The 25,826-nt window shown below is 40.0% G+C and overlaps 1 protein-coding gene across 2 annotated transcripts in view; it reads right to left on the reverse strand.

Moving 5' to 3' along the window:
- Nucleotides 1-25,826, reverse strand: part of LOC149138109 (uncharacterized) — a 268,030-nt gene that overhangs the window by 164,820 nt on the left and 77,384 nt on the right. For both annotated transcript variants that reach the window (XM_089448335.1, XM_089448334.1), the window contains exon 3: nt 20,042-20,079. In XM_089448335.1, the coding sequence (XP_089304461.1) occupies nt 20,042-20,079 (38 nt within the window). The remainder of the gene's footprint in view (nt 1-20,041; nt 20,080-25,826) is intronic.

The following is a 25,826-nucleotide window of genomic DNA, read 5'->3' on the forward strand; positions in this document are numbered from 1 at the left end:
GAACAATCTGACATCGGGAACTATGCTATCATGTCCAATTTCATAATTCCTCCCGATGATGAGATTAAAGATCTTAGGGATGAAGTCTGGTATATGTATTTTGATGGTGCGTCCTCTAGTCATGGTAAAGGTGCGGGAGTTGTGCTTAAATCTCCCCTTGGTCACGTATTCAAGTTTGCCTATCGTTTAGAATTTGAAGCAACCAACAATGTTGCTGAGTACGAAGCTATATTGTTGGGTCTTGAATTGGCCAAGGCTTTAAGGGTTAAATTGCTTAGCATCAAGGGGGATTCCGATCTGGTTATCATGCAGCTTAAAAACAAATTCACATGTAGAAATCAGAGATTAAGAAACTATCGAAATGCTGTGTGGGATACTATGGAGCACTTCGATGCCCTTAACCTTGAAGCAATTCCTAGAGGTCTAAATAGTTTGGCAGATGAACTTGCCGTCGCTGCTACCACTTTCCAGTTGTCTGACGAGTTAATTGACGATAAAATTAAAATGGAAGTAATATTCAGACCATCTGTTCCAGACAACTCAGAGTATTGGCAAGTTTTTAATGATGAAAAACAAGTCGTTCGTTTTCTCAATCGTTTGGATGAGTTTGAGGATTTCCGGATAGTTTCTGGCGAGGATGGTTCTTTAGATCATGGACATATCATAAACCCTACTCCCAGAAATGTAGTTGCCTTAGAGCAACATTTTGATCGGCATGATGCCACGAAGCTGAGAGAAGAAGACAAGTTGGACCCAGGCGAGTACCTTGAAGTTAACATTGGTACTTTTGAAAATCCGAAAATGGTTAAAATCGGTAAAGGTGCTAGTCTGGAGGAAAGGAAAAAGTTAATTGATTTACTTCGTGAATATCGAGATGTTTTGGCTTTTTCCTATGATGAGTTGAAGGGCTATAGGGAAGATATTATGGAGCACACTATTCCCTTAAAAGACGAAAATGCTAAACCTTTTCGGCAGAAACTTAGGCAGATTAATCCTAAGTTAGCCCCCCTGGTCCAAAAAGAGCTTGCGAAGATGCTTGCAGCAGGTATCATCGCTCAAACTAGGCATTCGACATGGTGTTCGAATTTGGTGATTGTCAGGAAGAAAAATGGTACAATAAGACTTTGCGTCGATTTTAGAAACCTTAATCTAGCGTGCAAAAAGGATAATTACCCTTTGCCAAAAATGGAAACTTTGTTGCAAAGAGTAACTGGGTCTGGGATGATGTCATTGCTAGACGGTTTTTCTGGGTATAATCAAGTTTGGGTTAAAAAGGAAGATCGACACAAGACCACATTCACAACACCATGGGGCACTTTTGAATACATCAGAATGCCATTTGGGTTAACAAATGCTGGGGCTACTTTCCAGAGGGCCATGGATTATGCCTTCAGAGGATTAATCGGGAAAATTATCGAAATTTACCAAGACGATCTTACTGTTTTCTCTAAAGATGGTATCAGCCATATAGATCATCTTAGGAAAGTTTTCGATAGATGCAGAGAATATGGCATCTCTTTGAATCCGGCTAAATCTGTCTTTGGGGTAACTGAAGGGAAACTTCTGGGTCATATCATTTCTAAGGAAGGAGTCAAGGTCGATCCTGAACGAGTTGAAGCAATTCAAAAGATTCCTCTCCCGCATAACCTCAAGTCCCTTCAGTCTTTCCTAGGAAAGATAAATTTTATTAGAAGATTTATCCCGAATTATGCGGAAATAGCGAAGCCCATTCAAAGTCTTCTGAAGAAGGATGTGAAATTTGTCTGGCAAGAAGAGGGCAAAAGGGCTTTCCAAGAAATCAAGTCTGCTATCGCGAAAGCTCCTGTCCTTGTTAGTCCTGATTATTCCAAAGATTTCATGATTTTTTCTTTCGCTTCTGAGGATACCATTGCCGGTGTCTTGCTTCAGAAAAATAAAGATGGTCACGAGCAGCCTATCGCTTTCATGAGTAGAGCACTTCAAAACTCCGAATTGAAGTACAATACCATGGAAAAGCAGGCTTATGCCCTAGTCAAGTCTCTTAAGCATTTTAAAACTTATGTGGGTTATTCTAAGATCATCGCTTTCGTCCCACATTCTGCTGTTAAAGACATATTAACTCAAATGGATTGCTTAGGGACTCGTGCTAGGTGGGTTACTAAGATACAGGAGTATGATTTAGACATTAGACCCACTAAGCTGATCAAAGGCCAAGGTTTAGCTCAAATGTTAGCTGAAAGTAATGAAAAGACTCTTGGTTTGTTCTGCCTTGACGATCTAGCTTCACCAGAATTAAGAAGGTTAGCTGAGCATGAATGGTATAAGGACATAGTTTACTACTTAACAAACTTTACATGTCCTAACCACTTAGTCGCTCATAAGAGGAGGGCTCTTAGACTAAAAGCCACTAAATACTGCCTTATGAAGGATGGCCTTGGATGGAGAAATCCAGAGGGCATAGTGCTTAGGTGTGTTGACGATATTGAGTCCAAAAGATTAATCTCCGAATTTCATTCAGGATTTTGTGGTGGTCATTATGCCGCTAGAACTACTGCCCACAAAATCCTGAGAGCCGGCTATTATTGGCCCTCGATTTTTTCTGATGTGCACAAGTATGTTAGAACGTGTCAAGCCTGTCAACTGTTCACTGGGAAACAGAAGCTTGCTGCCCTTCCTCTACAACCTGTTATTGTAGAGGCGCCTTTTCAGCATTGGGGTCTGGACTTCATAGGGAAGTTCCATGAAAATTCTAGCAATGGCTACTCTTGGATTTTGACTGCTACTGATTATTTCACTAAATGGGTCGAAGCCATTCCTGCTAAGAATGCCACTGAAAAGGTGATTATGGATTTCATTGAGAATAATATCATTACTAGATTTGGTGTCCCCGCTAAAATCACTACGGACAATGCCAAGGCTTTTAGTTCTTCAGAGTTTACATCTTTCTGTTTCAAATATGGCATCGTCTTATCTCATTCATCGAATTACTATCCTCAGGGTAATGGTTTGGCTGAATCAAGTAATAAAAATCTCATAACCATTATCAAGAAAATAGTAGGAGATAACAAGAAGTCTTGGGACAGCGAAATCAAGTATGCTTTGTGGGCAGACAGAATTACTAAGAAGAAATCTACTGGTAAATCTCCCTTTGAATTGGTTTATGGCTTGGATGTTACCTTACCTGTGCACCTAAAATTGCCAGCCTATCAACTTCTCCAAAAATTTTCCACTGATAAAAATGTTGTTCAGAATAGGATAGATCAGATTGTGGAATTAGATGAGACTCGTCGGACAGCTTTTGAAACTATCTGCAAAAATCAATCTAATATTAAGAAAAGCTTTGATAAATGCTCTAGATCTAGATCTTTGCAGGTTGGAGATATGGTTTTACTTTGGGATCGCAAAAATGAAAAACCAGGAAAGCATAAAAAGTTTGACAGCTTGTGGTTGGGACCGTACATCATTAGAGACAAAGCTGGACCAAACTCATTCCACTTGAGCAGATTGGATGGTGAGCCACTTCAGCTACCAGCGAACGGCCAAATGCTCAAGCTGTTCTTCAGAGATGATATCTGATGCCATGGGGCATCTTTTGTATTGTATTTCTATCCCTACTCCTTGTCTTTTCAGCATTTCATTTCTGTTTTTAGGATTAGATTTACTTTTCATGTTATTAGTTAGTCAATAAATGAAGAGCTTTTATTTTTTCTGTACTTAATGCATATGATGATTTGGGAATGGACGCTACTTATTTTTATTTGTGTGTTGTATGGATGCAGATTCTGGATTCTCACATTCCTACCAATGCAGCAACGTGTCCCCAAGTAGAGCCAGATGTTGACCACTACTGGTCAACTACCCATGCAGTACACCTCCTTTCTGTTGGCAGAGAAGGGTAGCTCCTGAGCGACATGTCCGTGCCAGCCTACAGTCATCGACAGCTTGATCTTTCCTGTTGTAAACCCAGTCTGCACGTTTGAATTGTAAATAATCTAAGCAGATCAGAGTCATGTATGTAAAGTTACCTAGGTGGACCTAACTTTCTAATGACAATCTGCGTCCCGGGAGGTTTTTAGTCTCACCGATCCATGGATCGGCAGAGTTTTCCTTCAAACCCGACCCCAAAGCCGGGATGCATTTCGTTATTAGGACTTTAGGAGAATCCTAGCGTGTTAATCTGCTAGATTATAGTTGTGTCGCAGATCTGAGTGGTCTATGGGGGTCTATGTTAAAGTGGGTTCGTCCCCTTAAGATGTAAATTGTAAAAGTCATGATGTAATGTGTCTTGAGGGTTGAGAAATGTTTAAATCCCCTCATGAGTCCTAGGTCCTAGGTGCTAGGTGATGATTCCAACGGCTGGGTTTGATGATCCGTCTTAAAATAAATTTAAATTTTTATTTTTTTATTTTTTTTTAATGAATAAAAATAATAAATTCATATAAAAAAAAAAAAAATTTTAAAAAAATTTGAAAAATTAAAAATAATAAAAAATAAAAAGCATAAAGCAAAAACCCTAAGCAATAAAATAATAATATTTTTGTGGATCACCCAAAACTAGCCGTTGGGATCATTTCCTTTATGTAGGGTCTTAGGGGGTCATTTTTAGTTTATCTGATCTGTGAGTCTGTACTGAAAGCTCTCTTGTAAACTGATTTCTGATTAATAAAAAGACTTTGGGGTTCAAACTGGCTGGTGTTACTCTCTGGAATTGCTGTGAGGTGTTTGAATTTCTGCATATTTCAGTTTTCAACAGTTAAAATAGCTGATTTTTTTTAGAGCATTGTGAGTACAGGTATCTTGCTCACGTGTTTGGGTCTGAATGTTGTAGGGTTTCTGGAAAATGGCAGGTATCTCCATTTTCTCTTGAAATCTAGCAGCATTTCTTGCCCTTTTTTGCTGATGCTTGCTTGAGGTGTGCAGGGAACTTTTAGGTGAAGATTATTTGTGGGCGTTTGGGGAAGTTCTGGGCTGAACCAGCCGACTCCCACAAGCTGTTCTGTGCAGAGCCCAGCTGTTGGTGCCCTGGGTTAATCTTTTAGAGTTTATTTCCTGTTTTACATGAGGGATTTTCTTTATTCTCACAGTAAAGTTCAAATGTTTAATATCTTGAAAATGTTACTGCTATCATGGTTAAATCTGGCTGTTCTAGAGCTTTAAAATTTTGACTTTGGGTAAATTTTGAAGGGTTTACTGTAAAATTTTGTGGATATCTGCCAGAGTTCTTTTCCTGCAGGGTATCTGTCATCAGGTGATGTTGCAGTTCAATTTTAGTGACCAGGTCGTGGGTTAAGCGTGTTATTTCCGACTGCTGCTGAAAACACATTGTGCCAAAGTGAGAGTCAAGCTTGAAAAGGTGCGTTCTGCATGCTTCAAGTCATCCCAGGTATTTACAAAACCCCTGCTGTCCTTTTAAAACTGCAAGCACAACACTGAGGAACGACAGAGAAATTCTTTTTTTGAAATACAATGGAAGCATGACTGCATATATAACTTAGGTTGTCGATTTGGATATTTTGTGATTTGATTTCTGGCAAACGTGTTGAGTAATTTCATCAAGCCAAGCAGGCCATGCTCAGATGAGTTTCAAATGATTTTCGTTTATGCTATCGAAATCTTCATGTATGCACAGTAGCAACCAAATCGATTTCTCTGGTTTTGATTATTTTCTGCATCTCGTATCTGAGCCAAGTGCGTGTTTTGGAAAGCGTCCTGGAGGGTTCCGCATGTGCCATCGTTTCTTTTGCCTGCTGTTTTTGTCAATCTATCAGTGAATGCAGCGTTTTCTGAGCTCCACCTTCCACATCGACCTTTCTTAAACCGTCCAGCAGCCGCATCTTCATTTCAAATCACATTTTACAGGTCACGTATGCATTTTTTTCGATTTAGTTTGTAAATGCCTGATCCTGTGTCTGCCTAGCGTGTTACCCTTTGCGGTTTTGAGCCTTCCTCTGCCCGGATCGAGCCGTTGTTTGGCTGTTCGGAAACCTTGCTGGCTCTCATTTCTGCGTGCTGTAACTCGAATTTCTCTCCAGGCGTTGTTCTCCCAAGCGTTTCCCTTTGCCGGCGTAAAATCTGTGATATCGTTTACTGGCTGCCGTGAGGAAATTTTCGTGGCTGTGTGAAACCAAAAAATTCCAAGTTTTTTTCCGCCGTCGAAAGCTGAAACCCACTTAAACCTGCAGCATCTTCATTTCTCATGTGGTGAACGTATCTCTTGGTTAGCGTAAGTCTGCCTGCCGTCAGGGTTTGTATTCACGCTCATAAAAAAAACGGATGTTCTGTTTGAATAGTCGTTCTGGGTTATGCGTAAGTCTCATTTTGTGATTTCGATTTCCACCCTTTGAAAATAGTTTCTGAAGCGTAGTTTCTTTTTTTTAGATTTTGTTTTAATTTTAATTCAGATGTAAATTTTGTTTTGATTCTTAGGCTTGGTTAGATTCATATTATAGTTAGCTTTGATTTTATTTAAATTAGATTTTAGGTTTCAGATTTAAATTTTAGATTTTTTTTATATTTTTATATAAAAAAAAAAAAAAAAGAGAGCTTTAGTTTTAGTTTAAAAAAATTTTAGTTTTCTTAGATTTTTTTTTAATTAAACATAAAAAAAAAAGGGGGAGGATTTTAGATTTAGTTTAATTAGTTTAGTTTTTAGAATAATTTTTTTTTTAGATTTCATTTTCTTTTTTTTCTTTTTCTTTTTTAAAAAAAAAATTTGAAAGACAAAAAAAAAATAAATAAATAAAAATAAATAAATAAATAAAATAAAAAAGGAAAAAAAATTTTAAGAGCTTTGTGGTTTTACTGATATTTAAAGCATTGCTCTCTTTATGTGGTGATAAATGATTGCTGTCTGTGTTTCATGTTCTCATATCATCTAGCCAGTAGTCATTCAAGCACCTATCTCTTAAGGCACTGATCTATCAAATTATTAAAATCATCTTAGTGCGTCTCGTCTCCCAGCCCAACTGTTTGCCAGTTGGCCTCCATCTCCTCACAGGGTCTAACCCCCTTAGCCGCGGGAGACAGGCTTAAACGGAGAGACCGGGGATCAGAGTGACAGCCCCCGGTCTGAGCGTTGTCGTGCCAGTTTGCGCGACAACACAACCTTCTCAACTTGGAGTTTAATAGATGCAACTTCTTTGGAACTGCTACCACCATTTTGTAGACATTTTGATCGCTGCTCCACTTCTTCTTGAAAATTCTTGCTCTCTTTTCTTGGACCTCTGAGCTCAATTAGAGCAATAATAAGCTCCTCTTTCAAATTAGTTGCCATCTTATCTTCAACAGTAGGCTCCTCACCAATCAACTCCTTTGACTTCCCCATTTTTGCTCTTTGAGATCTACCTTCCAGTTGTTAAGTTGTAACTGAAGGAACCTACTCTGATACCAATTGTTGGAAACACTGCAAGGGGGTGGAATCAGTATTTCCAACACTACTACCCCTCTTTCAACAAGGGTATTGTTACCCACCAAAATGGGGTGACCGCATAGGAAAAAAATTCTACCACCATCTCTTCCAACCAGCAACTAGCAGCCCTACTAGCCACTAATAGTTGATGTTGTCCCATTCATTTCTTCGCCACCTATAGTAGTCATATGTTTCCTTGCCCATTTGGCGAGAGCACACGTTAGAAGATGGGCTTCCAATCAAAAGGTACTTTATTCGTTTTGTAGTAGAGTGTTTATGCTTGTTTCTATTTGGGGCATTTGGCATGGAATATGGGGTAACCTAGAAAGAAGAGGGGTTTTGACCGTCATTTGGTTCCCTCACCTTAAAAGGGGCGTTAATCTTTCATCCTAATCCAGTGGGACCTCCGCGAATGACCCAATTGGTATAGGAGGGGCACTACTTAGGAAACCCCGATTGAGATAGCGTAGTCCCATCTCTCCCTATTCAATACTTACCACTTTCCATCTCACATTACAAGTCCCATGTTCCACCTCCTTTCTTCGGGTTTAACTAACCATTGGTTCTCTGGGATTGGTACCATGCATCCTTGTACATAGATAGGGCCTGAAATTTGGCCCTGGGAGGTTGATGCAGCGAAAAAAACAAGAAAAGCATATAATGGACACAAGCAAAAACAAGAGAAGATTAAAATGCAAAAGATGGCTAGGACATACAAATTAGCACATGGGCAAAAGCCTAGCGTGAGCTCTACCTCACTCATTAGGGCCATCACCTGGTTCCTGAGCACATATTGCTCTTCATATTATCAAAAGGTACCCTTGCATGTCCCAACCCCTGGTGGGCAATGAGATGCCTCACCATTAAGGGGGTAATAATTGCTATGCATCATACAAAGCAATCTCTAACCCTTTGAGCTACAAGCAATAATACAAAGAAAAATCAAGAAAATGAAAAAGCCACACAAGAGGGGTGGATAAAAAAACCTCGAGTTGGTAACTCATACATCCATGATTACTCCCTCCTCACATCTCTATATGCTCGGGATGATGAGCCTCATCATAGTTGGTCCCTTTGACCATGACACTTGGCCATGAAGTCTTCTCCCCTTCGTTCCATCATTATTCACATGGCACCTATCAATTGAAGGGTGGACCAAGGACATTCCATTTCCTCTTAAGCACTGGAAACACCTAATAGGGTGTGTTGCTGCAAAATCTAGCGGACCTTGGAGAAGGAAACCCTACAAAGCATAAGCTAGAACACAAAGTAATAAAGGGGTACGGGCCCACTGTCACCACAACCAAAACCCCCTACACTTTATAGATTTTCACCGATGGGAGGATTCCCAGTAGGAAAGAGATCACTTATAATGGATATTTTATGTTTGATGTGTGAAATGATCTCGTTAGGAGCTCTTCAAGAAAGAGACAACTTAGGTCCAAGGCTTCACAACGAAGCAATTCGCTTTCTATGATAAGACCTCGAAAATAGGAAACAAAACCTATGGTTTGATAAATTTGACGTGTTGGAGTAACCAAAGCTCAAGGCTTGGAGAAAAGTTTTTTTTTCATTGTATACCAGTTATGCCAAGGCTCATGAAACCTTCAAGGAAGCCCTCAAGTTGAAGGAGGGAGAACTAGGGTTTCCCTCTTGGGAAAAAAACTAGGGCAAGAAAACTTATGGATGAAATTGAAGTGGATGCCCACCAAAAGGATAGATTTTGAGGCAAATACTATCCTCTTGATGTTTAAGCTCTGTAACCACAAAAATTCTTCTTTCCTAGGGATTCACACCAAGCCCTAGTTTCCTAACATAGCCTTGAAAGAGTCGAATTGAGGGAGAAAAAATATGGATATAATTTGAGAATGATCACCAACCAATTAGAATAGTGCTTTGTCCCTTAGGAAAATGGAGTCAAGGATGTCAAAGATTAGCTAAAAGTGTTCCTAAGGAGGCTGAAATTTGATGCCCTAGCAATCAAATTTCATGCATTTACCCACTCAATGCAAAAATGGAGTTTTATGGGAGAGCTACTAGGATTCCATCACTAGGATAATTCTTAACATGTTATGTATGAGTCATGCATGCATCATTCATCTAGATAGCATTCAAATCGATCTTCAACAAATTAGGGCACACTTTACCATTACCTAGAATCAATAATTCCATACATTCGATATTCAACAATAAAGTACACTTACAAGATAGCATGCAAGATTTCCAATTTTCCATCCAATAGACCAAAGAATAGCTCCAAAGAATATCCACGATCAGCTCCAAACATCAAAATGCATCCAAAGTGTTGATTTTTCCTTAGCACTTCAAAATTAGGTCTTCTTCTAAAACAAGATCACAAACACATTAAAATGCCACAACACCAAGCACTTTGCATAGTGGAAATGTAACACCAGTGAATCAACAAGTACAGGAGAACTTTTCCAACCCAAAACTTGCTTGTATTACAACTTTAATACAACAAACATAGGGCTTTTGTACCAGAGATCATGGCCCTTACAATTAGCCCTGATACAAGGAAAACTAGGGCTTGATCTCAACAACACATGACAATCAATTTGCCCAAGAACAAAAACAACTTGACTTATTTGTTGAAGAAGCACTTACACCATCCCTTTCAATCCACTTGCCTTGAACACCCAACAGGTCCTTTGCCACCTATACTTGCAAAAAATATGTTGCTCCAATACCTCTGTTGTAGTTGCTCACAAAGTCCTCTACTGCTTCAGATTTGCTTGCACATACTAGCTCTACAAACTCTGCCTTCTATCGACAACGCTACTCCTCCAAGGTCACTAAACATAGGCCCAATCAATCTGCCTTCTAACAGTCCTCTTTATTTCTCCAAAGGTCATTGTACATAAGGTATTCTCAAACTGCCTTCACATAGTCCCTTTACACCATTAAGGAGATTGCTCATAGGCTACAACTAGGTTTTCTCACAGTGATTAGTTTCCCACAAAATACATTGCACATAAGATCTTCAATACTCTACCCATACACTGCTTAAAGGACAGACCTTAGCCACAAACCAACTCGACAACCAATCTCCAACGTTCAACCCTCCTCTGCCCTTCTTCCTTCACTGTAGCAACCACCCTTCTCTGTATCCCTTCTTCGCACTCTTTTGTCCACATCCTAAGGTTGTTTTGGCCCTCTTTAAGATCAGACAACACCAGAGAAACCTATGCTAGTATTTTGAGGTACTGCGACCCTTGTCACAAATAGAGATCACACTTTGTCTTACCTTCTTAAGGTCTCGGCCCTTCCCTTGATGCACAAAACATACACATAGAGCGACTATCACAGACTTCAAGACAGACTAATAGATGGCAGTGTATCATAGAAGGATCCCTCAACTAGGGCACAAAACACACAGAACAGTGACCTCAAAACTGCCAAGATAGACCTCCATTGAGGGATGAAATACACAGAAAAATCATCTTACTTCTAGGCAAATTCATCCATCAACCAAACACAAGATAAACCATAACAGCTCCAACTTCATCCTTCCTTAAGGCCAGCGGCTAACTGAGGTAACTCACACTTCTTTGGGCAGACCACTCAAGAAAAGATGCTCACTTAGATGCCAAACAAACACCATCTTTACTCCTCTACTTATAGTGTCCATGGTGGAGTCACTTTTCACCAAGGGTCACATCTTTTAACCATGCCAACCTAAGCCTACAAGCTCAAACATTGTTATCATAAGAAATAAATTTCTTTCATCTACATTAGCCCACTCCATTATCCCCATATGTCCCCCTTAGCCCATTAAGAGTGCCCCTCATGCATCTAATGAATAAACAATCAATTTTCTCTTTGGTCTTTGCCCCACAACTTTGGTTACAAAGCCCACCACTTGGGTACATTGCCCACAAAACACCATTTTTGTGGGTCAACTCCTCACAAACCCAGTACCCCAGGGGTTGTGGGAGTACCTCCCAAGCTACACTTCTCAACACTCCCTCTTAGCGAGGGAGGTACTTCCACTACTCGGAAGTAACTCATCAGCAACACTAGCCCAATCTCTGGTGTCCACCACTACAACATACCCTATAGAATGGGCCACACTATCCTCAGAAGTGTCCCTACCACAACAAGCCTCTCACTTCTTCTTCTCATGATAGGCCTTTATCCCATTCCACAGTTCCTTCTTTCCAATTGTATAAATCTCCTTATTCCCCACTGACCATGCGCTCTTCTTGGGTTGCGGATTCTCCCTCTAAACTTGCATACTCCTGCTCGAACCTGACTCCCTTCGAGTCTCAAGAACCTACTTCTTCCCTTGATCTACAGGCTTGCTCATTAGCCTATATAGACCATGCTCCCTAACTCTAATGATAGCTCCAACAAAGTTAGAGCCTCTAGGCCTGAGCATCATTTTCCCATCTCGGAATATCACCTCAAACCCCTTTGTCTCGATCATTAAGACAGACAACACATTGTATTTAAGCCCTAATACCCATAGTGCATCTTGAACTTGCAACATCCCACCTAACTCCATCCTGAATGGCACAACCCCTGACCCTCTGACAACTTTCTGACTGTTGTTGCCAAACTCCATGTGCAACTTCGAGTCTCATTCAAATATAGCGTCAAAAACTTCCTACGACCCTATCATATGCTTCGACACTCCACTATCCACATACCATACATGCTCGTAAATAGTACACTTGGAGAAATAAAAAACTAGAGCAAAGTCCTCCATCCTTCTCAAGAAGTCATCCAGCCCACCTGAAGATGTAGCAACCCCAGTTATCTCCTTTCTCTTCTCATTATCTCCCTTCTTCTTTCGCAAAAACTTGCTAGCATAATGACCATACTCGCCAAATGTTTAACACTTCAACTTGCTCAAGTCCTTCTTTGCTTTCCCCTTCATCTTTCCTAAAAGAGCCACATTATCTTCAGCAAACTTCTTTTTCTTGTGAAGATCCCTGTCCGACAGTTCTTCTTGGATGAAGTTGTCCCATAACCTGTTCCAATCTGGCAGCTTATCTCGAGCAACTGTCCCTTTGATAAATGGCTTCCATTTCTCGAAAAAGCCCTTCAAAGCAATCCTCACCAGCTAAGACTGGGGAATGTTATTTCTTATGGCAGCAAGCTTATCAGGAACTGAAGTAAGTCCCATTAGATACTGAGCCACACCTTCGCCATCCAACATCTTGGTGTTCTTCAACTTCTCTCTCAATACCATCAACCGGTTCTCGTTCTTATTCTGGAACAAGTCCTACAGAGCCTTCCACATCTCTCATGCAGTGTTCTTCCTAGCTAGGCTAGATAAGGTATAAAGTGATCTTTGACACCATCTAGCATGATCAACTTAGCCTTTCCAACCAACTCCTCATACACCTCCAACTCCTTAGGGTTTCTTGGCTTTTGTATTTCCTTGTTGGCAAACTCCCTTAACATGTTCACCAACAAGACAAGCTTGATCCTTTCCTTCCAAGGACTATAGTTAGACAATCCATCCAATCTATCTTCATACCTTAGACTAGTGACCAACTTTGCCATGTTGTTAGTCATTTAACAACAAGGCAACCAACTCCCTCTTGAGTTGTACTTTGTGCACACTCTGATTCAGGAAACCCTTCAAAGTAGCTATAATGTTGATTTTTCCTTGGCACTTCAGAATCAGGTCTATGTCTAAAAGACGATGACAAACACACTAAAATGCCACAACAGTAAATCAAGAAGTACACAAGAATCTTTACAACCCAAAACTTTCTTGTATTACAACTTTAATAAAACAAACATAGGGATCTCGGGATCATGGCTCTTACAATTAGCCCTGATACAAGGACAACTAGGGCTTGATGTCAACAACAAATGACAATCAATCTGTCCAAGAACAAAAACTTCACTTACTTGTTGAACAAGCGCTTACACCATCACTTTCAGTCTACCTGCCTTGAACACCAGGCGGGTCCTTTGCCACCTATACTTGCAGAAAAATATGTTGCTCGAATACCTCTGCCCTAACTGCTCACGAGGTCCTCTACTGCTTCAGATTTTCTTACACATACTAGCTCTACAAACTTTGCCTTCTATCAATGACACTACTCCTCCAAGGTCACTGACAATGCCCAATCAATCTACCCTCTAACAGTCCTCTTATGTTAGACAATTCAAAGGTCACCGTACATAACGTCTTCTCAAACTACCTTCACATAGTCCCTTTACACCATTAAGGAAACTGATCATAGGCTACAACTAGGTCTGCTCACAGTCATTAATTTCCCACAAAATACACTACACATAAGACCTTCAATACTCTATCCATCCACTGCTTAGGGGACAAACCTTAACCACATACCAACTTAATATCCAATCTCCAACGTTCAACCCTCTTTTGCCCTTCTTCCTTCACTGTAACAACCGCCATTGTCCTTGTCCCTTCATTGCACTCTTTTGTCCACAACCTAGGTTATTTCAGCCCTCTTTAGGATCAAACAACACCACAAAAATCTATGCTAGTATTTTGAGGTACTGCGGCCCTCATTGTTGTAAAATGTAACTAGGTTCGATGTTCATAATGACATGTAATTATGATCTTTGTAAATGATCAAAAGAATTAAATAAGACTATTTTTGTAATGCTTTGCTTCATGGGTTTCATGAGCAAGAGATTTTATCTTTTAGTGGCTCCCATTGAGAGCCTCAAGATTTATCATTGAGTCAAAGAGTCAATGTCATGTAGATCTCTTCTTGAGCATGTGTCTATTGTATATGAGTCTATATATAGCCCTCCAATAACAAGTACAAAGCTCTCTCTTCATGCCGGCTTCAAAATAAGATGACAAACTCATGTCGGCTTCCCATTATCAAGACACACCTCTTCATAAGTATAGATCAACGTAAAATGACGGACAAACCTCTATATATAGGGTGAAGGCACTTTGCATAATACATAGTTCAGAAAGTTCAGATTCTTCTGTAGTTTAGGTGGGCAGTTACAATGAAAAGTTTGGATGTCAAATCACAGTGAAAACTTCAGATGGGTAAGAACAGCGAGGAGATCTAGGGACAGAGCTTCATATATCCCTGTGGTCTTCGGATGGGTAGCAGTGGAATTAAGTTCTAATACATATCTCTCAGATTTCAGTATTATGTACAATAAAGGCTACAAGTTCGGACCTATCTAAAATACAGAGGTCAGTTCGGATTGGTGGTGAAGGAATTTTGAAGGAAGAGTCTCGGTGCCACTATAGAACATCACATGATGATCAAGGGTATAGATAATATGGAGATGATCTCGGTATAATCTTTGTCTTGCAACGAAGAGGATTTGATAGATGATCATAAGCATGTGGCAAGGTCTCGCTACTATCACAAAGAAGATCGAAGTTGGAAGAGAATCGAAGAAGAAGGTTGACTGTCAAGAGAGCTTGTGTCTTGTCTCGGAGAAACTATTAGGTCAAGGGACTTGGTCTTGGTATTCGTCAATTGGAATCTCTATAAGAAGAATTTGTGTAGGTTTTCATCTCAAAGAGTGAGAGGTTTTGGCCTTGGCTCATAGCGTACATGCTGTGTCTCTTGTCCATTTATGTTCATGCATTGGTTATTGTTTGATGAAGAAGAACACTACTAATCTAACATGAAGAAGATCCTAATCTAAACAAGTAAAAAGCATTCTCAAACAATCACTAATAGAGGAGAAATCACCTATTGATAATGCCCTAAATTTCTCAACACTCATCACAGAGATAGATCACACTTTGTCTTAACTTCTAAGGGCCTCAGCCCTTCCCTTAATGAACTAAACATAGAGCGGGTATCACAGGCTTCAGGACAAACTTATAGATGGTGATGTATCATAGGAGCCCTAAACTAGGGCACAAAACACACATAATGACGACCTCAAAACTGCCAAGACAGACCTGCATTAAGGGACATAATACACATAGAAAACTCGTCTACTTCTTGACAAACTAAGCCATCAACCAAACACAAGATAGACCTTAACAGCTCCAACTTCGTCCTTCCTTAAGGCTTGCGGCTCAATGAGGTAACTCGCACTTCTTTGGGCAGATCACTTGAGAAAAGATGCTCACATGGATGCCAAACAAACTCCATCTTTACTACTACTTATAGTGCCCATGGTGGAGTCACTTTTCACCAAGGGCCTTGTCTTTTATCCAAGCCAACTTGAGCCTACATCCTCAAACACCATTATCATAGGGTCAGCAAAGTGGTTGGATCTCTATCAGAGCATTCTTTCCCATATCAGCCTCAGATGTTAGGAGAAGTGGGCCGACTCATTCTTGCAATCCCCACGAGGATTGTGAAGCTACATCCTCTTAGTCCCAGTGACTACCTCAACAACATCATACACCAATGTATCGGCCTTTTCAAAGTACTTTAAGACTCCAACAGTGCACTCACCTCTCAGTGTCTTTAGTCACCCTTGGCCACTAGCTCCAACAGACCTTGATACCCTTTCTTTTGCTCAGTATCAGTATTTTGGAGTCTCGCAGTCTTAAGCACTTTTACTTTACCAGCACATTATCTCTTAAACACTCACAAATAAAAGACAAAATTAACATAAATGTGAGATACATTCTATTCACAAAGACTTACATATTAATACATTGTCGTATGACCCTTGGTTTTCATATGCCACGGCCCACGTAGTCACTTGGACTTTTCCAATTGTTCACATTCGTCAACACCAACCCTTAGCGGATTAGGTGTCCAACATTCCCCCCCTTAATCTGAACGGGTATATATGAGTCCAAGAAGAGAGCTGACATACAAAAAATGCAAAAAAAATGCATGGCAGCAATTAGCTGAATGTGCTCTCTGAAATGATGGTATAAGGTAGGAGAACTCAAGGTCTCAATTGGTGGTGGTTTTTAAGGCTTACCACCATCACTGGAACGCTTAGTGCAATTCTTGGTATGGTTCCAAATCTGGCTAGAAGTTGAAGCCTTCTGCTAGAGGAAGTGCTCCCTAATGTTCTAAAGAGGGAGACCATTGAGGCCTCAACCTAGAATGCTTGATGCAGCTCATGGAACAGTTCCAAATCTGGCTAGAAATTGTAGTCTTTTGCTAGAGGAAGTGCTCCCTAATGTTGTGAAAAGGGAGACCATTGAGGTCTCACCCAGCGGTGGTTTAAGTAAGGCCACCAACCAAAGGCATGCTCATGGCACATTGCTCTGTCACTGGCTACAACTCTGAATTTGGGTATGGCTAACTCTGGCTCTAGGCTTAGGCAACAGGCTCAGATTGTGGCTCAAGCTCGCTTAATGTATCTTTGAAGCTTGTAGCTGACAATAACTTCCCCCCCTTGTCAGATACAAGGTGAGAAGTTGAAGAAATCTCAACTGCAAGACGTATCAATACTCTAGAATAGATTTTGTGGCATGACCGAATATCTTCTTGCTTGTTGAAGCCCATTGCCAAGAAGCGATCCATCCAAAGTGAATCTCCATTCCTGCAAGAGGCTTGTTTCTAAAGCATCTCTTTGAACGATCACTGTTTTTATGACAATGCTCACACAAGTGAAGATCAAAACAGTGATCTTTCACATAGCCAACTCGATTACAAAGTTGGCATTTGACAATTTGTGGTTGTTGTGGAAGAGGAGCATATGAAATTGCATTGCCTTGAAGAAACCCAGCACTCTGAAACTCAATGGGCATAGAGTAGTCTAGAATATGAAAGGACGTATCCTTGTCATATCCAAGACTACTGATTTTGTGCTTCTTGTTGACAAGCTCTTCCCAAGGTATAATGATGGGCTTGGAAGTGCAGTCTAAACTTGTGTATCTTTATGCAAAACTACTCCCGAAATGGGCACTTGGTGTGAATCAACCTCAATCTCACTAATCTTATTAGTTTCTGGTTGCTGATGGGAGTTCGTCTCAAGCTGAAATAGAGGATTGTTCTGAACAAAAACTAGTTCAGAATGATGTACATTTTTTATTGTAACTCATCTTGTTGTAGCTAAGATTCGAGTTACAGAAACTCGATCTTGTCTTTGGGCATTTTGCAAACAGGTTCAAATGTCCGTGAAAGTGACTTTGTTGACTTTTACCATACCATCAACAGTGGAGAGTATCAAAGTATTTAGTTACTCTAATGCTTCATGAAGTTTGGCCATTTTCTCAAAACATAGAAAACACTTGCATTTAATTTTGAAAGGGAGCCGGCTTTAACAGAAAATGCACCTATAAGCATACAAAAGACAAATAGCTCCCAATTCTAGATAGTTGCAACTCTATAATTGCATTTGAATAGCTCGTATTTGTCCAAGATCAAACACTCAAGATTTGAAGAAGCGGTTCTGTCAAGAGGAAAATACTAGAGAAAGTATCCAAAGGCCACCAAATGCATGCTGAGATGAGGAACCTTCTATGATATTTTAGCACTCGAAAAATGGCTGCATCCAACTGCAAACCGAAATTGACCTCATTTCCATCAATACAACAGTACAACAGCCTCATCGAAAATCATACCTCGTTCATATCTCCTTCAAACAAAACAAAATCAGGCAAACATTTTTGGAATACTCCACAGCAAAAATTCTCAGTTCAATAAGCAACATGAGTGGCATCTCTTTTATAATTTAAAACATGGTTTCTTTAGGAAACGGGATGGTGTTCTTGTATCAAACCAACACTTTTACTAAAATTGGATCTATTAGAAAATATCTCTTTATTTTAAAATGTTGTTATTATTCGTTAGACCAAGCACCACTCAACATATATTAATTGGAACCGTGAATGCAATCCTTTAGAAAAATATATCAAACAGTTATCACACATCTATTTCTTGCTATATCAATTAGTTCGTTGTTTTGAAAGGAAACCCCCTTGTAAAATTCGGAATGGACATACAAGCAACCAACGCAGCCTTACAATGCATCCAACGTAATATACAATCATATAACATATCCAACGCAACAACAGTGATTCCAAGCCATGAAGTCGAATTACGTTCTGCCAAATACAATGACAGAATTTTGCAAAGCAAGCAGCATTAACACTCAGCCAACCTATTACCCCTCCACAATCCTGCCCAGAGACAAATCAAATTCATAAAAGAACTCATTTTTAACAATGCAAATCTCAGATAAAGTTCATGCATTTGCGGGTTTCAAGACTCAAAGTTGATGAACAGGATAGGGAGCATTTTATTCCCAGACGTTTGGATGCATTGACACATCATGCCATTCATTCAACCTTGTGAGATGTGGTTCATGGGCTTTCCAATGATATTCCAGCCCATTAACTACATTTATCGGTCTGTAATAGTAAAGGAGGATCGTGGAAAGCGCAATGAGAATATAGAGATCTGGACACCTATGATGACTGTCTAGGGAATAGTTATCCAACAGAAAAAGAGTAAAATATGGTAGGTTGGAGGACAATGGATCCGAAGACAAAATGTTAAAACAGAAGGAGATTATAGAGGCTACACAGAGATATCAATCAAGTAGGGCAGTGCATCTATCAAGGCAAAAGAAACACATCTGAGACCATGGCAGAAGAGATGCGCAGAGGCATTCAAATGCGTGAAGAAAGGCAGAGATGGCAGAACCAGTGCAAGAATGGCAAGTAATACCTGCAAGGCTAGACAGGTAAGTGCAGAATGGCAGAGCGCCCAGACAAAGGAAAAACTACAAAAGGATCTGATTTCTAAGAAAGCCACAAAACCATGGCTCACAAACTTTAGGCAGGGCACAAGTATGCCTGCTCTGATACCATGTCAAACACTCACAAATAATGGACAAGATTAAGATAAACACGAGATACATTCTATTCACGAAGATATACATATTTATACAATGTCTTATGAACCTTGGTTCTCATATTCCAAGTTGTCTCTTGGACTTCTTTGACTGTTCACATTTGTCCACACCAACCCTTAGCAGATTAGGTGTCCAACATTATCTTATACTCTCTCTTTTAGCCATTGGCTTTCTTTAGGTAGACACCTAGCAAATAGTCTCGATCCAGCTTTTAGATCTTACATCTTATTATTTTTCTGCTTTTAGCATTGTGCTAGGAAATTCCCTAGCACTCCCATTTTGTACCGACACTTTTTCAGCCCCTTTGATCTACTTTTGTGGTTTTTTTTGGACACTATTATATTCATCTTATCTTTTCTCTCAGCAAATTGAATCTTCCAATCTGAACTCATTCTAAGTTTTTGGAATAAGTTGATTTGTTTTTCATTGTATTTAAATTCTCTTCTTACACTCAACCATGGTCAATACCTTAAAAAATCTTATAAGGAAACATCCAAATTTTGCTTAAATGCAGGCCTATCTTGGTCCACTGCCCCCACCTTCACAAATATTGGCTGTTTCATTCACTTTATGCTCCCATTGACATACTAATCACATAGGTGCAGACAGAGACAGAAATGTACCTAGATATATGATCTTTCAAATTGCACATAAAAACTACTCAAATAAAGAAGATCATCCAGGCTTTAAAGTTATAAACATTTTAGCATTGCCATTATGTATTGAAAAATTTACAGAGACTTGCAATCATGGCAATCTTTTCTGCTTTCATGTTGCTAAATGATCAGTACTGAAGAATGCTAAACCATATTTAAATTTTGAAGGTATGAAAAAAAAAACTAAAACAAAAACGCATAAATAAATTCTTCCCTTCAATCCTACCTTCAGCAATGTCATGGACAATTGCCATCTTTATGCACCTACAAGGTAACCAAAATTAAATATTAGACTTGTCTGAAACTAATAATACCAAACATCATGACGAAAAACACAGCCAGATATTCCAATAAACCATATACCTAAACGAATCATACTATAAAAGAAGATGCATTCTTAAATCCATCCAACCAACTGAAAATACCCTGTATAAGGAAGCCATTGGTGACACTTCAATAGAAATATTAGTCACAAATTGCTAGCACTAAACAAAAGAAACATTTTGAAATCAAGCACTGCATTGCTCATACAGACTGGATTTACTAGCTTAAAGATTTTTAATATTATTCAACATAATTTTGGTGTGATGAAACAACAGAAAAAGAGATGTCACTAATGCAATCAATGAATTACAAACACGCATAAATAATGAGTGATGATGTAATAAACATAATTACATTATCCATTATATCAGTGTTGATAATATCGGTATCAGGAAAGTATCGGCGAGGGTCCAGAAAATATCTTATCGGCAATATCGGCAAAAATATCGGCAAAATATCGGCAAATATCGGCAAGCATAAAAAATGCATAATATATTTATTTTTTTCAGATTTTTAAACATATAAAGCAATAACAACATGAAATAAACACATTGGCACATAAATATGAAGAAAACACTGATATATATGATGTCACATAGAAATGACACATCAACCAAATCCTGCTGATCCTTGATAATTGTCCATTCAAGGACTCAAATGTGGAGAACCGATACAAAATAACATCACATATATAAAAGTATCTCATCATCATAAGTTATATGTAGCATAACAAATAAAACTAGCAGCTATCTATCTGAAATCACTGCCCTCTCCCCCTTTTACGGGAAAACATGATGGGCTGTTTGCCAAGCTTGCCCTTAGTAGTAGAAGGCCCTGACCCTGCCTCTGCACCTAATGTCAAATAATGAGTGCTAGGTATGGGGCTATGCTCTCCTATATCTATAGCAGATGGTGTTGATGCTGATGCTCCCGCAGCAGTGTTGCGGGGGAGCGCCCCCCCCCCCCTCGAACCCGCTCCCGAAGCGCGCTCCGGGCGGGAGCGGCTCAGGAGCGCGCTCCCAAAATCGCTCCCGGACGGGAGCGATTTTCGGGAGCGCACTCCCGTAAAAAAAATTACGCTCCCTGGTCTGCCAGGGAGCGACTCAGGGAGCGATCGACCAGGGAGCGACTCAGGGAGCGATCGCTCCCCGATCGCTCCCGGGCATTAAAAAACGCTCCGGGAGCGCGGGAGCGATCGCTCCCTGAGTCGCTCCCTAACAGACCAGGGGATCGCTCCTGGGCATTAAAAAACGCTCCGGGAGCGAATCGGGCCGGGCCGGGAGCGGTTCGGCGGAAAAAAAAATCCGCCGGACCCGAAAAAAATAAAAATTTTAGAAAAAAAAAATTGTTTTATAAGGCCAATGGGCCAAAAAAACTTTCATTATCACTTCATTGAGCAAGTTGGAGCTGGAGCAAGAGCATTGGAGCGAAGAGCAAGTGCTGAGGAGCGAGGAGCAACTGCCAAGGAGCGAGGAGCAAGCCTGCAGAGGTAAGTAACTTAGTAATCTAGTTAGTTTAGCTGGTTAGGTAGTTAATTTAGTTGATTTAATTTAGTTGTTTGAGTTTAACTGTTTAAAAATCATGTATTTTTATTAATTTAATAAATTAAATGAATTAATCCCAATAAACTAAATTAATTTGCAGATTCAAGACTCAAAACCCTACAAACATCAAACACCATGGACCTGGGGATATTTATTGGCATTTTCCTCTTCCTGGTCCCTTTTATGGTTATTATGGTGGTGGAGAGTAGGAAACGGAGGGGGCCTCAAACTGAAGAGGTGGATGAAGAAGCCGGAGGAAGTCAAATGGGTGAAAACCCCAGTGAGGAGGAGGTGGAGGAGGGTGAACATGACCCTCAAAAAACTAAACAAGACCAAACTCCATTGTGGAAATATGTTCACAGGGCTGAAACAGGGAGAGGGGGTGGAACCACTAAATTTCATTGCCCCCATTGCAACACTGATTACACAGGCTCATACACCCGTGCTAGAAGACACCTCTGTGGGAAAAGGCCATGGGATGGAGACAAACAAATAGGAATCAAAACTTGTGCAGCGGTGTCAACAGCAGATAGAGCCAAATACATAAAGGAAGAGGAGGACGCCCAATACAGAACAAAAAGATCAAGGGGTTTCTTTGAACCAAGCTCACAATCACAAAGAACTCCTTCAGCATCCTCCCAAGGCAGTGGATATGGACATGGAGGCACAGGGTCATCATCTTTAAGGCGTAGAACCATATCAGATTTCCTTGATGAGGGGTGTAGGAATGATGTGGATTCAAAAGTTTACAGGTTCCTCTATGCATGTGGGATACCATTCAATGTTCTACGCTCACCTTATTGGCACGAAATGGTTTCTGCCATAAATGATGCCCCTAAAGGATACAAGAGCCCTGGGTATGACAAGGCAAGAACTGTTGGCCTTGATCATGAAAAAGCAAAAATATCACATTCTTTGAATAAAATGACAAGTTCTTGGACTGACAATGGGGTGTCCATTGTATCTGATGGATGGACAAATGTAAAAGGCAAGCCATTGATAAGTGTTCTTGCTGTGTCTGTTAGTGGTCCCATCTTTCTAGCTGCACATGATTACTCAGACAAGTTCAAGACCGCTATCAACATTGCAGAAGCATTACTTGAAACAATTGAGCGTATTGGCCCATACAATGTCATCCAAGTCATCACTGATAATGCTCCTAATTGTAAGGCAGCGGGAGCAATTATTGAGGATAAATACCCGAACATATTTTGGTCTGGATGTTTGGTTCACACATTGAACCTTCTGTTGCATGATATTGTCAAAAACAAAAATGAACAATACCAATGGATTGGTGATTTGTACAAGAAAGGAAAACAAATGATAAAATTTATTACAAATCATAGCAATACCCATGGCCTTTTCCGCAGTCACTCGAGATTGGAGTTGCTGAAGATTGCGAGGACTAGATTTGGTAGCTATTACCTCACCTTCAGGCGCCTTTTGAAGGTAAGAGAGGCATTAGCTAGCATGGTATCAAGTCCACATTGGCAGGTGTTAAAGGAAAGGGCTACAAATGTAGCTGACATGGCAGGTTTTGAAACGGTGGAGGAGGCCGCTCTTGATGGGCAGTTTTGGACAACTGTGAGGCAAGTATTGGATTTCACCAAGCCAATTTATCACATGATTCGGTTTGCAGATACAGACAAACCAGTGATTGGCGAGGTGTATGAGCAAATGGATACCATGTTGGGGGAAATAAAAGACATTGTTCATAATAAAGATCCCAACTTGTACAAACTGATTCATGATTGTGTGTGTGAACGGTGGAATAGGCTTAACCTTCCACTACATTGCTTGGCGTATATCCTTACGCCAAAATACTACTCTACATCTTGGTTGGGCCAACCTGCAGCAGGGGGTGGGGTTAGGACCAAACCCCATTTAGATCAAGAGGTAACTAAAGGATATCTGGAAGCATTAGAAAAGTTGGTGCCTGACAGGGAGGAATGTGCAGCTGTGCGCCTTGAAATAGGCAGATACTTCAGTGGCACTGGTTTGTATGGTAACTTCCATGCAATGGACGACAAAGATAAATTTGATTCTCTCACATGGTGGGAAACATATGGCGGCCACGGACTTTTGCCAAAACTGGCAAAAAAAGTTCTTTCACAGGTTGTAAATTCTTCTTCTGCAGAGAGGTGTTGGAGTACCTACCGTTATATACATAATGTGAAAAGAAATAGACTCAATGAAAACCGAGCAGAAAGCTTGGTTTATGTGCACTACAACTTGAGGTTGTTGAGCCATTACTGTGATCGGGCTAATGAAGATCCCACATATAAAATTTGGGACAATCACCCTGAGGACGACAATTTGGAGGATGGCATTGTACATATTGAAGAACTAGAAGAGGAGCTTGTAAGGGATGAAAATGAAGCAGCTGCAGCAGCCATGCCACCTCCACCTCCACCATCCAGTAGCAGTGCTCGAGGCCCGAGTCTTGTTCCATTGCTGTCGCCACCTCCATCGACACCCTCGCGTGGAGGTTCTAGTTCTGGTCGTCGGTCTGTGCGGGAGACTCCTAGAAGACCACCACGACCTGCTTATACGCCTGGAGACTCTCGTGGCAAGGGCCGCTTGTAGATTTACAGTTTACTTGTCTTTTTTAGTTTCTATTAGACTTTAGTTTTCATAACTGTTGAGTTTTGAGTCCTTGACTCTTGACTCTTGACTCTTTCATATCATTATGACATTATGATATTTTTTGTAAACATTATATCACTGTGACAATGAAAATTTGAAGTTTGAAGTTGGGCCTTGGCAATTATAACTCATTGGTAATGATTGTGAATTATGAATATGATGCTTTTTGAAAGACTAAAGTTGTTTCATTTCATCTCATTATTCATGTTTCATTTTATAAATTTTTAACATTTAATATCATGTTAACAGTTAGAAGTTAGGACTTAGAAATATCTTCGATATTACTTCTTGTAATGGTTAAACTTGGCTTACAAGTACAACTTTGGTGATCAATGATGATAAATGTTATTGAATTTTCAATTCTGAAAGCTTGAAGTTGAAACTTTAATATTGAATTTGATGAATCATGATTTATAAGACTCAATATGTTGCAGTTGTAATATGTATTTTACTAACTTGTGGACATGGTTGATGACGATTATAATTTCTAGATGATTGATGTGATATGGTTCAATGATTAATTTATGTTTTTTTATGTTTTTTATGTCTATTTCATCATTCTACATGTTTTTGTTGACATATATGTATCAAAAATTAAAAAATATAAAAAATATAAATATTTTTAAAAAATTGCTCCCGGATTCGCTCCCAAACCGGGAGCTTCTGAAAATGGTCGCTCCCGGATTCGCTCCCAAACCGGGAGCTTCTGAAAATGGTCGCTCCCGCTCCCGCTCCCGCTCCCCGCTCCCGCTCCCGCTCCCAAGTAACATTGTCCCGCAGTGTCCTCCTCCTCCTGCTCCTCCTCTGAGTACTGCTGCTCCTCCGACTCTGAGTCCTCCTCTTGCTGCCCCTGTTCTAATGGATCATCTACCACTGGCTCTAACCATGAAGGTGACTCCTCCAAGATGGGCTCCTCAGACTCCACCCTCCACGGAAACAATAAATCAATATTGTCTAAGGAAATGGCATCTAGATCCATTGGTGATTCTATTTGCCTCACTCGAAGTCGGATGTTGTAATGCACATACACCAAATCGTTGAGGCGTGCGAACTCCAACCTGTAAGAGTGTCAAAAAAAATAATGAGTCTTGACTCTTGACACTTGAAGGTCATAACTTAAAAATTAAAAATTACAATAAGTGTAATTGCTCAACTGAAGGCTTGAGCTCAAAGTTATACCTATTGCGCTTTTTGGCGTGTATTTTCTCAAATACACTTCAATTGCGCTCACACCCTAAAGAGCTACATGTTTGATTCAAGATTCATATGGCCAATTTCTGCAAATTTGGTGCCCTTGCACCATAGCTTCGCCACCAAATATCTACAATAAAATAATGAAATAAAAAATTCAAAAACTTAAAACATAATTAAACTTTCAAATAAAAGTTACATAATTGAATTTTTAAAAAATAGAATTATAAGGAAATTCTAAATTGAAAATTCTAATTTCTAATGAGTGATGACTTGTCACTTACGTGGCATGAAGAGGGTCCTTTC

Source organism: Pinus tabuliformis, chromosome X (assembly GCF_031772625.1).
Source record: "Pinus tabuliformis cultivar Carrire ecotype Pingquan chromosome X, CPIR1, whole genome shotgun sequence".
In the NCBI taxonomy this organism is placed as follows: Eukaryota; Viridiplantae; Streptophyta; class Pinopsida; order Pinales; family Pinaceae; genus Pinus; species Pinus tabuliformis.